We start from the raw sequence: 13,874 nt of genomic DNA on the forward strand, positions 1-13,874 counted from the left end.
TGGCAAGGGTGGGCGTGGTCAGCTCGACATCACTCATGTCGGGAGCTCCTGTGGCAACCCACATGTTCTAGAGAAAATGGGCACCCAAGGTCCATTTTCAGCTGCAATGGCCTCCTGCAACCAGCCCTCCCGAGCTCCGTTTTTGCTGGCAGAGGCACCCACAGGCCAGTCCTTCCCTGTTTCCAGGGCAGCCCCGCAGGCCAGATCTAAGCACCCTCCCAGGCCTTGAGTTTGACATCCCTGAGGTGGCTATATAGTATATATTTGATAAATGAGTAAATCAGTGTTCCCCAACACTGGCAACTTTAAGATATGAAGAGGTCAACTTCCAGAATTGCTTGAGAATTCTGGGAGTTGAAGCCAACACAACTTCAAGTTTCCATGAGTAGGAAACACTGAAATAAATAAATAAAATGAATTATTTTTTAAAACTTTATCTGGAAAGGTATGTATAGGTATAAGTATGATGTATATGTGTGTATGTGTGTATCCCAGGCATTTAAAAGAGTTAAAATGGACCTAATATTCTAGTTAAATTATGCAAATGAAGTGGGATGTTGGCACAAGTTTAGCACTAGTTTACCCATGGTACAGCATCTAGATACACATAACTAAAGTATAGTATTTTCCTTGGATGAGAAATGATACAGGAAAATACATGGGGAATATGGCTTCTTACCTGAGAGAGTAATCCAAAGACATGTCCGTGAAATCAAAGAACTTGAGGTATTCTTCAGCTACAAGCTTACTAAACTCATTGCTTCAACAGAGAAAGAAAAATCATAGATCAGGTTATTAGGAAATGAAACTCAGACGTATTCATAACATTCTGACAGATTCAAGGCAGAAAATTGTAGCTTACTTTTTCCCCAAATGCTTTGCCACATCAGATCGTTTAAATCTATCCAAATGATAGAGGCGCTTTGCCAGCCTCCGCGCAGCCTCCACATTGCCACTGGTCGTACCATTGATGAAATCATGGCTCAGGTTTTCATGTCCCTCTTTTTCCAGAATATCATGGCTGCCCATATCCCCTGTGGCATCTAACGGTGTAGTACATTCCACTCTTGCATTGCTATGAAACAGGAGAGAATATTAATAGGAGGAACAAGAGTAGAAAATAAAATGGTTTTTTTAATTGCAAGTCAATTATGGCAACAAACAAATAACAAGATGATTAGAAAACTTTCACTACATTCTATGCACAAATTAAAATGGACATTGTGCATTTTTCTTGAAACTCTATAGAAGTGAATGGAAATTTCTATTTTCTCTTTTATTTTAAGGAGACTTTCTGACTTCCTAGACTTCTGCTTTTTTTTCTTTCAGGTACTATCTCTAAATTCAGAAACCTCAAACCTTAATGTTAATTCAGAAATCTTAATAGAACTGCTGCCCAAATTTTATGTTCAAAACTTGGAAACCTTATTGTAGGTCTCAAAAGCTGTAAGGGAAGGCAAGACAAAATAGTTGTGAAGAAATTAGACTTTTCATAGACATTTATAAAAAATTTGAAATATATATATATATATATATATATATATATATATATATATATGTGTGTGTGTGTGTGTGTGTGTGTGTGTGTGTGTGTGTGTGTGTGTGTTTTATTTGTGCTGATAAATAAATAAAGGAAGACTAGTATAGATCTATTTCAAGCTATTTAGCTCTCATCAGCTAGCCATATCCTTACTGGGATTCGAACCTGTGCTGTATTGCATCTTAGGCAAATGACTTAGCCATTATGCCACAGGTCTCCTCCTTATCAGCTGAAGCCAGGGAAGAAGGTATATATTTAGTGTCACAACCCCTGGTAAACCCCAATTATGGGAGGAAGCTAACTGCTTCCATCATCTGTCAATCGGCTCGTCACAAGAGTCCATCACGACAGAAACCCAATATTTTTACTGTTGCCTTTGTTATATTTGTGTTTTATTTGTGCTGATAAATAAATAAAGGAAGACTAGTATAGATCTATTTCAAGCTATTTAGCTCTCATCAGCTAGCCATATCCTTACTGGGATTCGAACCTGTGCTGTATTGCATCTTAGGCAAATGACTTAGCCATTATGCCACAGGTCTCCTCCTTATCAGCTGAAGCCAGGGAAGAAGGTATATATTTAGTGTCACAACCCCTGGTAAGCCCCAATTATGGGAGGAAGCTAACTGCTTCCATCATCTGTCAATCGGCTCGTCACAAGAGTCCATCACGACAGAAACCCAATATTTTTACTGTTGCCTTTGTTATATTTGTGTTTTATTTGTGCTGATAAATAAATAAAGGAAGACTAGTATAGATCTATTTCAAGCTATTTAGCTCTCATCAGCTAGCCATATCCTTACTGGGATTCAAACCTGTGCTGTATTGCATCTTAGGCAAATGACTTAGCCATTATGCCACAGGTCTCCTCCTTATCAGCTGAAGCCAGGGAAGAAGGAAGCAGTTAGCTTCCTCCCATAATTGGGGCTTACCAGGGGTTGTGACACTAAATATATACCTTCTTTATATGTGTTTTCTGAGGTTTTCGCGGGTGTAGAGACCTACACACACACACATATATATATACATATATATATATATACATATATATATATATATATATATATATATATATATATATATATATATATATGTTTGTTATATTTATGCTGATAAATAAATAAAGGGAGACTAGTATAGATCTATTTCAAGCTATTTAGCTCTCATCAGCTAGCCATACCCTAAATAGCTTGAAATAGATCTATACTAGTCTCCCTTTATTTATTTATCAGCACAAATGCAACACAAATGTAACAAAGACAACAGTAAAAATAATGGCTTTCTGTCATGATGGTTTCTTGTGATGAGCCGACAGACAGAGAAAGGAAGCAGTATGCTTCCTCCCATATTTGGGCATACCAGGGGTTGTGATACAATATATATACATATATATACATATACACACACACATACATACATACACATACACATATATGTAACTCTTAAGGAAAGCCAAAAAATTTTAAAACAATGTCTTGTCTAAAAAAGAAATTCCTTCATGGTTCCTGTTATTGTTCACTTGTTTTAAATCCAAAACTTTGTAAATTATAAACAGTTTGATAACCTATGATCGCCATAGCGTGTTTCGAGTGATAAAATTCTGTGCAGCTATTTTCATTATAAGCTGGAACTACTTACATTTCAAAGTTCTTTAAAAAAAACAAGAGCAAAATGCAAGAATTAAAATTAGGAGTACGTGAAACATTTCATTTTGACCTATTTGAAGTGTGAAATTTTGCGACATGTCCCATTTTGAGTGCAAAATTAATATTTTTCAAACAAAAAGCAGCTTCATGCTTAAAATGTGATGTTTCACAAAGTCATCTTGAAATGGTTGCAAACATTTTGCACATTTCAAGTTACGAAGCCTTTAATTAAGTACATAGTGCCATCAAACTAAATTTAGCAAACTCTTCCCAGCTGAGATGACTTAATTTAATGTATTAAAGTATTTATTTAGAGCATTTATACCTCACCTAAGGGTTCCCAAAACAGTTTGTGCAACCATGGTAATAACAAAAGAGACATCATAAAAAGGAAAGGACATGGGAAGGAAAGAGACAGCAAAATAACTCAGGGACACGTTCTTAAGGTTTCATCATTAGTATAATGGCCAACTCTGATGAAAATGGTTTGTTCAGGGAAGCCCTGATGATACTATCACCTTATGGTAAGAAGTTTTGTTTAACTCCAGCACCACTCAGCAATTTTTTTCCGTTAAACTTACATTTATTTATTTATGAAGCTTATATACTGCTCCATTTCTAAGGACTTGAGGTTTTACCCACTATAAAGATATCATTATCTTCAAGATTGTCCTAAATGAAGGAACACTTTTCTTTTTTTTATTAAGTTTTTTTTATTTTTCAAAATAGACACAACATAAAAAATCCTCTTTCTTTACATACTGTAGAAAGTGTATCAGTTGATTACAAAAAATTTCTGTGCGCTTCTTTCACAGTCACCCATGATTCATATTCATTCTAGTATTTTAAATCAAATATATTTATACATATTACCATCATCCTACCCCCATTCTCGTTTGACTATAATTGTTTAAACATACTTCATCATAAAACATACCAAAACTCAAGATATAACCACATACTGGCATCTCATTTGCTATTTCTAGTATCCCAATAACACTATTCCTTATGGCCTATTCTAGTTAAACATCAATAACATTTAGTAACAAAGGTTTCTAATCTTCCTTTCCAAATCACTGTTTACAATTTACATCCAATTTCCCCATGTTGTACCCATACCTATATATACATTGTTATCATGTCTCCTTTATTTGACTATATCCATTATCATAATTAGTTCTTTTTTATTAATCTTTATATGTAACCAAACCATTTCTCTCTTCCTTTCATAGGTACCATTCAATATTCATATCCAATTACTACCTGTTATACCAATACATATGTATACATTATTATCATTTTCAATTGTTTATTTAACCATATCTATTGTCACAAAATTTCATTAAATCCAACTAGTTTTAAATTAAACACTTTCATCTATCAGCCTGTATCTTTCCAGTAGCGAAACAGTCTCATGTCTTCTGCCATTTGTGGCATCAGTCCTCTAATCATCTCCTTAATCAAGTTTGTATGGACTCTTCTTTGCAACTCATTGTTTATTGATTCTCTCATGTAATTTCGATGCCCTTCTTCTTTTTCCTTAATCAGCTTGTCTTTAGTTGTCAGTGTTGTTATCGGTGGTGTTACTAATAAAATTTCTCCCTTTAAGTCCATAAGTTCTTTTATTTCTTCTTCTTCTGTATTTTGCCACCTAGGGTAGGGTTCCCATCCATCTAGTTCCCCTTTCCATATTCCACTTTTTCCAATTCCAGCAGAAACCATTCACCACAGATGTCTGCAGATTTTATTTCTTTGTAGTCATTTTTCTCGTGAGCCTATTTCCTGATAATACAATGACTGGTTTTGAAACATAACCAAGCACCCTACCATGTTTCTCTGAAAATAAGATCCAGTCTTATTGTCTTTCAAGGGATGTCTTATTTGTTTTGAGTGCCACCGCTGCAAGGTGGGGGTGGAGCTACCCCATGCACTGCACATTACCTATCTCAGGGTCCCTGCAGCCAGGCCATTCACAGCCTGACAACTGCTTCACCTCACACCCACTTCTTCTTCGGGCACCGGCATGTGACAACAGAAGGCTGAGCGATGCACTGGTGCCACAGCCACGAGGCGAGGTAGGAGGGTGGAGGACAAGGCAGGGAGGTGGGAAGAGAGTAGAGCTTAAGTAGGCTTATCTTGGGGGTAGGGTTTATACTGGGCGCATGTGCAGAAAACATGCAAGGACTTATTTTCAGGATAGGTCTTATTTTTTAAGAAACGTGGAATTTGGAAAGTGTTCTAAAAAAAACCCACCATTGCACCACATCTTTGATGTGTCACAATATGGTCAATAGCATACCAACATATATTTTTTTCTACAACAAACTTAATGGCCTCAGTACTATAAGGAGAGCTGGTTCTACTCCCCCACTGTAGGGAGGGGGAACCGATTAGGTGCTTCCGCCCCAGGCGCCTGATGGAACCTCAGGGATTTCAGATGGCGCTTGGAGAGATACCTGACTCCCTTGCCCACAGTCCAGCGGAGTCCTTGGTCACTGCCTGAAATACAGCAGCGGCTGAGGCTCTGGACCAGATCGCGCCTTTGCGGCCTCTCCATGGCAGTGGATCCAGGAGGGCCCCTTGGTTTACCGAGGAACTCTGGGAGATGAAGTGCCAAAAGAGACGCCTAGAGCGACGTTGGAGGGCTAGTAACTCTGAATCTGACCGAACACAATTAAGAGCCTTCATTAAGACTTATCTAGTGGCGATACGGGCGGCAAAATGTGCTCATTTTTCCGCTCTTATTGCATCCGCAGAATCTTGCCCAGCCGCCCTGTTTAGGATAACCTACTCCCTCCTGAAAGGGAGGGATGTGGGCGAGCCCTTACAGGCTAGAGCTGAGGAATTTGTTCAGTTTCTGTCGGATAAAGTCGCTCAGATTCGGACGGACCTGGACTCCACTTGGACAGTACCAGCTGAGATGCCGGGGGAGGGCCTTGATCGAATTTCTTGGAGCGAGTTCCAACTCGTCGCTCCTGAGGAAGTGGACAAGGCCATGGGAGTGGTGAGTGTCTCCACCTGCTTACTGGACCCGTGTCCCTCCTGGCTGGTCTCGACTAGGAGGGAGGTGACACGAGGTTGGCTCCAGAAGATTAACACCTCTCTTCAGGAGGGATCTTTCCCGCACCCTCTAAAGTATGCGGTGGTGAGACCCCTCCTTAAGAAACCTTCCCTGGACCCAGCCATCCTTAATAACTATCATCCAGTCTCCAACCTCCCTTTTGTAGGGAAGGTTGTTGAGAAGGTGGTGGCCTTTCAACTCTGACAGACCTTGGATGAAGCAGATTATCTGGATCCCTTTCAGACGGGTTTCAGGCCTGGTTACTGCACCAAAACTGCTTTGGTCTCGCTGACCGATGATCTCTGGTGGGCCAGGGATAGAGAACATTCCTCTATCCTAGTGCTTCTTGACTCTCAGCGGCCTTCGATACCATCGACCATGGTATCTTTCTGCGATGATTATGGGAGGTGGGAGTGGGAGGCACCTCTCGAACAAGTCGCAGTCGGTGTTGGTTGGAGGACAGAGATCGACCCCTAAGCCCCTCAAATATGGGGTTCCGCAGGGTTAGGTCCTGTCCTCCCTCCTATTTAATATCTACATGAAGCCGCTGGGTGAGATCATACGCCGGCACGGGATCAAATATCATCAATATGCGGATGATACTCAATTGTATCTGTCCTCCCCGTGCCAACTCAGCGAAGCAGTGGAAGTGATGTGCCAGTGCCTGGAGGCTGTCAGGGTCTGGATGGGAGCGAACAAGCTTGCACTCAATCCAGACAAGACTGAGTGGCTATTGATGTTGCCTCCCAAGGATAGTCCAGACATTCCATCTCTTAGCCTGGGGGGTGAAATTTTACACCCCTCAGAGAGGGTCCGCAACCTGGGTGTCCTCCTGGACTCACAGCTGACGTTAGAACACCACCTGTCGGCTTTGACCAGGGGGGCTTTTGCCTTGGTTCATCTGGTGCACCAGCTGCGGCCCTACCTGGACCGGGAGGCACTTCGAATGGTCACTCATGCCCTCGTCACCTCAAGGCTTGATTACTGTAATGCACTCTACATGGGGCTGCCCCTGAAGAGTGTTCAGAGACTACAGTTGGTCCAGAATGCAGCCGCGTGAGCAATATCAGGTGTACCTAGATACACCCATGTTACACCCATCCTCTGCGAGCTGCACTGGCTCTCTATTGGTCTCCGAACGCACTTCAAGGTGCTAGTCATTACTTTTAAAGCCCTACATGGCTTAGGACCTGGCTATTTGAGAGACTGCCTCCTGCCACATACCTCCCAATGACCAATAAGATCTCACAGGTTGGGCCTCCTCCAGGTGCCATCGGCCGGACAATGCTGGCTGGTGGCCCCTCGGGGGAGGGCCTTCTCTATAGCTGCTCCAGCCCTGTGGAACGATCTACCCGTAGAGATCCGGACCCTTTCCACTCTCTCGGCCTTCCGAAAAGCCACCAAAACCTGGCTGTTCCTGCAGGCCTGGGGCTGCTGAACAATGTCCAGCCCCATCTAGACAGAATGGATAGTGTGTTATTTTAAAAACTGTATTTTTTTATTCTTAATTTTTAACTTTTTATCTTGTCTCTGTAAGCCGCCCAGAGTCCTACGGGATTGGGCGGCATACAAATTTATTAAATTTCAATTTCAATTTCATCATGGCACAGCCCCAGACTATTCCTTTCTTGGGTATATGCGGAGAATGGGGAAGAAAATACAAAATAGATATGCCATGGTTTAAGGCTCCCATTTGCCTCTTTAGAACCCCCAAGCCCCAGAATTTGAGAATTCTTTTCTCATTTGGAAGGAGTCAAGGACTATCTTAAGCTTCTCTGCATAAACCCTTTTATCTCCCATATTTGCAAACCTGGGTGATTTGATCCCACCCACTTCAGTGACATTATGACATCACTAATTGTATACCAGCAGCCGTGAGGCAGAAAAAGCCTGTTCACCTTCTGTTTTCAAGTCAGCAAAGCATCATTGCTAAATAGTCCATTCTGAGTACGGCATTAACAGTAACAATGGTTAATAATGTGTTTCTGGTGCCAATTTTATGAAAAACTTCTAGAGAGAAAAGCGATATGAACTCTGTGTTGGGGATGACAAATATAAACATTCCAATTTGTAGTGTAGTACAATCCACTCCAGTCACTATCTCTAAAATGAGGAAATGTCATCTTTCAGTATATTGCTGATTGGACATACCAATAGTAGAAAAGAAGGAAGCAAACAGTGAGTGGGCGGGCAGATGAAAGTCTGTGGCTAAAGGAGGAAAATTAAAAAAAGAGGAAAACAACCTAAGGAAAATATTGCAAATAAAATTAAAGAAGAAATTCAACGAGAATTGAATATTTCAAATAGAGGCATCAAGGATCAAAATATACAGATGTAGTATTTTAAAAAAATAGTGAATTCTTAAGCTTCGGATTTATTAATTTGGTTAGGAAATGCCACAAACTGGAAATGGAAATTAGTTGATACTTTTTAAAACAATTCTATTAAAAGTTAATGTTGATTGTTTGATGCCCAGACCTTTTGCCCTAAAACACTCTAACAAAGCTTGCATAAGGATAACAGATATATTCCTAGTCTTTATTTGGCTACCCAATCTCTTTGCAACGTACTTCTTCAACGTACTTCTACTCTTTGCAACGTACTTTTTCCCCCCCAAATTTGTTCTTATATTTCCATCATATAAGCCTTAAGATTAACCAAAGGGGAAAACTGAGCAATGGTATGGTAGAATTGTTAAATCTAAGTTAGTGACTGGTTGCAAAAACACCAAAAACTCCAAATAAAAATACAGTCCCACACCCCAATTCAACTTTAGCAAGATTTAGTAGTAGAGCACTAAATTAGGTTCATTTCTAAGAAACTAGAAATGTATGTCTCAGAGATTCCGTCACAATTGGCCCTAGACAGTTGTGAACCAAGTTCCATGAAGGACTATGCATCTGGCATGTTTCAGAAGAATGTCCATTACAGTTCCCAAATTTCCCCCATAGCATTGAACATTATGAAAAATAGATCAAAAAGGACAATAGGTTGGAAGATGCTGGCGCAGACACAATTCTTTATAATGTCATTTCTTTGCTTCAAATTTCTTTGTCCTCTCATCTGCATTGGTGTATTTACTATTGATGTCATTGAAAAATGCCCAATATATTGATGATAGCATTTGGTATCAGCAGTCCAATTATATCAACTGCAGTCGTTACTCAACAACAACATTTAACATACCTGTTTAATCCCACATTATAGTTTGATGCAATGCCAACTTTGTCATGTTTTTGCATCCCTAAAACAGAAGCTGCTCATTCAGCCAGCCACAGAAACTGCCAGCAGCAAGCAGACCACTCTTGCCAAAATCCTTTACGATATCCTTCACAGGAATCCTAGATAGATGTTTCCTGTCTTACTGTGAGGCAAGGAAAAGATCTCCTTCATCTTCATATGTGAAGGATGACTGGAATCTATACATCTGCCATTTGGACATCCATGTGACTTAAGAAAAATATCCCTAGACATTCCAGATCATGACCTCATGATGCAAGAATTACATCATAAGTGACTTGTATTCTTTACAGGGAATGGCATTTTAGACCATATGTATTTTAGCTAAAAACCTGGATTTAGTTCACATTTGGGAAAGTGATGTAATTGTAAAAAGGGATGGAGGGAGGGAAGGCGGGAAGGAGGGAGGGAGGGAGGGAGGAAGGAAGGAAGGAAGGAAATCCATTATCTATCATTGGAAAAAGGATTTGGGAGAAGTCATATTTCTTTAACAAAACATTTGGCATATATACATGAAACAATGTAAAACAAACAATGGTAGGAAGGAGGCATATAGGAAAAAAGTTTGAATTATTAAATAATTAATATTAATTATTATAAAATTATTAGCAAAGTGCAGGTTTCATTAAATTGAAAAACTATATTTATTATTATATTTCATGTTCATTTCAGTCTACCTTGACGAAATAGAAGACTTTCAACTATCAACTATTAACAAATGTTTACAAATTATTAAACTGCATAATCAAAATCTGTCATCTGTCTGTCATACATTGATACAGAAAGCATCACTTGCAGTAACCAATATTAGGTATCAAAAGTCTTTTCTGAAACCAGAACTACTGTAATCTAAATATTTGGACTGAGCTATCTCAGGTAGCCTCATTTGAAAAAGGCACTATAGAGTGTCCTTGTTTTAAAAAAACCCAACAGTTTTGAGTCTAGATATAGATTCCTGAACATTCTTCAATACTACTTAAACCAGTAGAACATATATTAGAGATCTGAAGTCCTTTCTAAATCACAATTTCACGTCACCAAAATTATTCTCCATCCTTTGCAGGATTACGATATATGCATGAATTCAGTCTAGTGAACATTTGACTTTCCATTAATCCTTCCTTTTTTGCGTATGTCAAATTCACTTCCATTTAGATTATTTTCTGACACTTCATTCCTTGGAACCTTATCAACATTCTAGTAATATTAAACTTGTAATTAATGTGATTGTTTAAGCTCAAAACAGGCTGAATCCATCAAATATTCTTTCTTTGGCTGCTGAAAATGCCTATTATTTCTTGGACATTTTTGAGAGGGTGCTGTTTTATAATGGTTTCGCCAAACCTAGAGTGACATGTTTATTAACTCTAAAGCACAAGTAATTATTAATAGTGTGTTATTTCCTTGGTTAGTTATGATACGTTATATATCAGGACCTGCAAATTGCCAATTTCCTTTTCTTTTTAATTTGACCTTACAGTGTCTTGCTAGTGCTATTAGAAATCCTGAAAAAGTTCACAGATCATGATAGGGAAGGCAGAACTTTTTGAAAAATCCACTATATGTCAAAAATATGTGTTATATCAACAAACAAGAAACCTCTACTTCTCATCACATTTCAGTGATGTGATATTCAGCCAGGTTATTCTATGAACTGATTTCCCTGGGTGTCATAATAAACTTGAGAACTATATGTTTGTGAGTTTAGGTCTTGTTCTGTTTCCTTTATGTTAGTATAAGGATTTGTATGACATTTTGTCAATCAGTAAATTTAACATTTCCAGTTTTGGTACAAATGAACTTCATAAAGACAGGTGATCATATTTTTAAGTATTTGTGATAAGATAAACATGACTAACTGAATTCTGAGAATGATCCATATTTTAAGATATATTTACAGAATTACAGAATAACAGAGTTGGAAGGGACCTTGAAGGTTTTCTAGTCCAACCCCCTGCTCAAGCAGGAAACTCTATGCTCAAACACTGGGGGTTTTTAAGAAGAGATTGGATAACCATTTGTCTGAAATGGTATAGGGTTTCCTGCCTGAACAGGGGGTTGGATTAGAAGACCTCCAAGGTCCCTTCCAGCTCTGTTATTCTATTTCTATCACTTTTTAGTGCCATTTTAACTTCAAATGGTCACTAAAAATGAACTATTGTAAGTGAAGAACTATCTGTACTTCCCCCTTTGGCAGAAGCAACCTCAAGCAGGCTTTTCTTATAACAGGCCAAGAGTCTCTGATATCGATTTGGGATAATTTTTTACCACAACCCATGCAGAATTTTTTTCAGCTGTGTGATATTTGAGGGGTTGTTTCAAATCTCCCTGCAGCCTTTCAAAGGCAAATCAAAATCCAGAATTTTTTGCGACCATTTCAGAGTCCTATTCTTCTTCTGCTTTTTGTCCAGCCATTCCTTGGAGCATTAACTAAAATGCTTACAGTCATTGTCATGTTGCAAGGTCCACTTTCAGTTGAGTCTCACTGTTCTGACATACGTGTCACTTATCCACAAGAATCCTCTGGTAGAATGAAGAATTCATATTAGTTTCTGTGATGGCGCCTGCCCTGATGGACAAAGCAGTGTCAAACCATAAGATGTCCACCATGCTTTATAGTTGACTCAGATTCTTTGGGTGAAATGCTGTCTTTAGTTTTCAACAAGCATGTCTTCTGATACTGAAGTTCAATATCCTTGCCTTATGTGTCCAGAGCACATTGTTCCCCAAATCCTGGTGTTTGCTAGATACTCGTGACCAAGCATTAGTGTTGCTCGAGTCCCACATTGGGTAGAGTCAAGGGGATGAACTATAAGACTTCCAAGGTCCCTTTTAGCACTATGATTCTGATTCTTTGTGGACAGGAAAGGTTCCCCCCTAGCACATTTCCTATCTAATCTAATTATGCAGTTTATTTCTCAAAGTAGACTCATACAACATGACATAGTGGTAAGAGTTATCCAGAGGTCATGTGATGAAATTCTGGGGCTCTTAGAGATTTTTTTTTCAACATCTTATGATCTGTTCTGGGGCTGAACTTGCTGGGACAGCCTGACCTGGCAGATGTTTGAAATCTTTTCCATTTGTAGATGATCTTTTAGACAATGTAAGGATTATCTCCAATGGTTTCGCAATCCTTTTAAATCCTTCCTAGACACATAGGCATCTATAACCTTCTCTCTGAAGGCCTCAGAGAATTCCTTTCATCTAGACATGGAAATATCACATACTTCTAAAGTAGGATGTAGTGAGATTTGGACATTAAAAGTGAACTTACTGGGTCAGGCTGGACAGACTCTCGGGGGCCCTTTACTTCTATAGTAAAAAGCCACATAGGCAGAGTTGCAGCTTGCAAAAGAACAGGAAGTGAGTGAGTTCAATAGTTCTCACAAAACCACAAGGTTCAGCTAAAGTTCACTTAGAGACAGGTAGTCAGTACCTATGACCCAAGACAAAAGGAGAAGTAAAACCCTATCTACTTATAAGGCTTTTTCCTTAAGGTAACCAATAAGAAGTGAAGTTAAGCATTTCCATGTACTTTGCTCTTAGAAAGGTATAAAGTTTACTGTCTTTTCTATAGGTTTTTGTCCAGATGTCAGAAATTGTTATCTCTGTCTGGACCCTTTGGCCAAAATCAAGCTTATCTTGATCTCGCAGTCCTATCTCTTGATTTTCTGCAACATTTCAACAATAAAGAGCAAATCAAACTAAATTTTTCCAGTTTAAATAAGACTAATTCATTAGAGATCCTCTCTATGATTTGCACTTGATTCTATTTTTAGGTATTTGAGAAAGTGATAAATGTAAGGGTGCATTTACTTTCTCCTTATGCTAAATTTGCATTTACTTAAATTACACAATGGACTACAAAATATAAATGGTGCAAGAGATTTACTGTTCATATAGTTGAAATGAAGATTTAAAATGTGTGTATGTTGAAACGCATGGAAACAAAATAAAAAAATTCACTTGGGTATGCTTACTTTTTCATTTGACTGTGGTGACAGTTAGACAGTTTAGACAGTTCCAGGTACAAGGAAGGTGCATTTGAAAGAGTTACGCTGCACTTTGTACTAAATCCACATGTTTTTTTGGGGGGAAAGCTGCGTTCCTCAAGAGGAAATAATTTGACAGTGTGCTGGGGTACGACTGAAGCATTCTGGGAGTAAAACTAAAAGCAAAAATCGGCCATGCACTCTTTCTCTCTAAAGTCCTCTTTCACTCGTCTTCCTGGTATCATTTTCTCTCCCTTCTAACTAGTAAGTTATAAATAAATAACCAATTCTCCTCAGACTGGAATCTCAGCTGATCTGAACTGTTTTGAAGCAGAATGTTGACATTTGACTTAGAGATATTCTATAATCCTAGGCTACACACCCTAATATAA

At 38.9% G+C, this 13,874-nt stretch overlaps 1 protein-coding gene across 1 annotated transcript in view; it reads right to left on the bottom strand.

The window, feature by feature from the left end:
* LOC116506592 (PH and SEC7 domain-containing protein 3-like) overlaps positions 1-13,874 on the bottom strand; it is a 213,896-nt gene that overhangs the window by 128,787 nt on the left and 71,235 nt on the right. The window contains exons 5-6 of the mRNA XM_032214413.1: positions 863-1,075; positions 680-760 (exon numbers count right to left, since the gene is read on the bottom strand). Of these exons, the coding sequence (XP_032070304.1) occupies positions 680-760; positions 863-1,075 (294 nt within the window). The remainder of the gene's footprint in view (positions 1-679; positions 761-862; positions 1,076-13,874) is intronic.

The sequence above is a fragment of the Thamnophis elegans genome, chromosome 3 (assembly GCF_009769535.1).
Source record: "Thamnophis elegans isolate rThaEle1 chromosome 3, rThaEle1.pri, whole genome shotgun sequence".
Taxonomy (NCBI): Eukaryota; Metazoa; Chordata; class Lepidosauria; order Squamata; family Colubridae; genus Thamnophis; species Thamnophis elegans.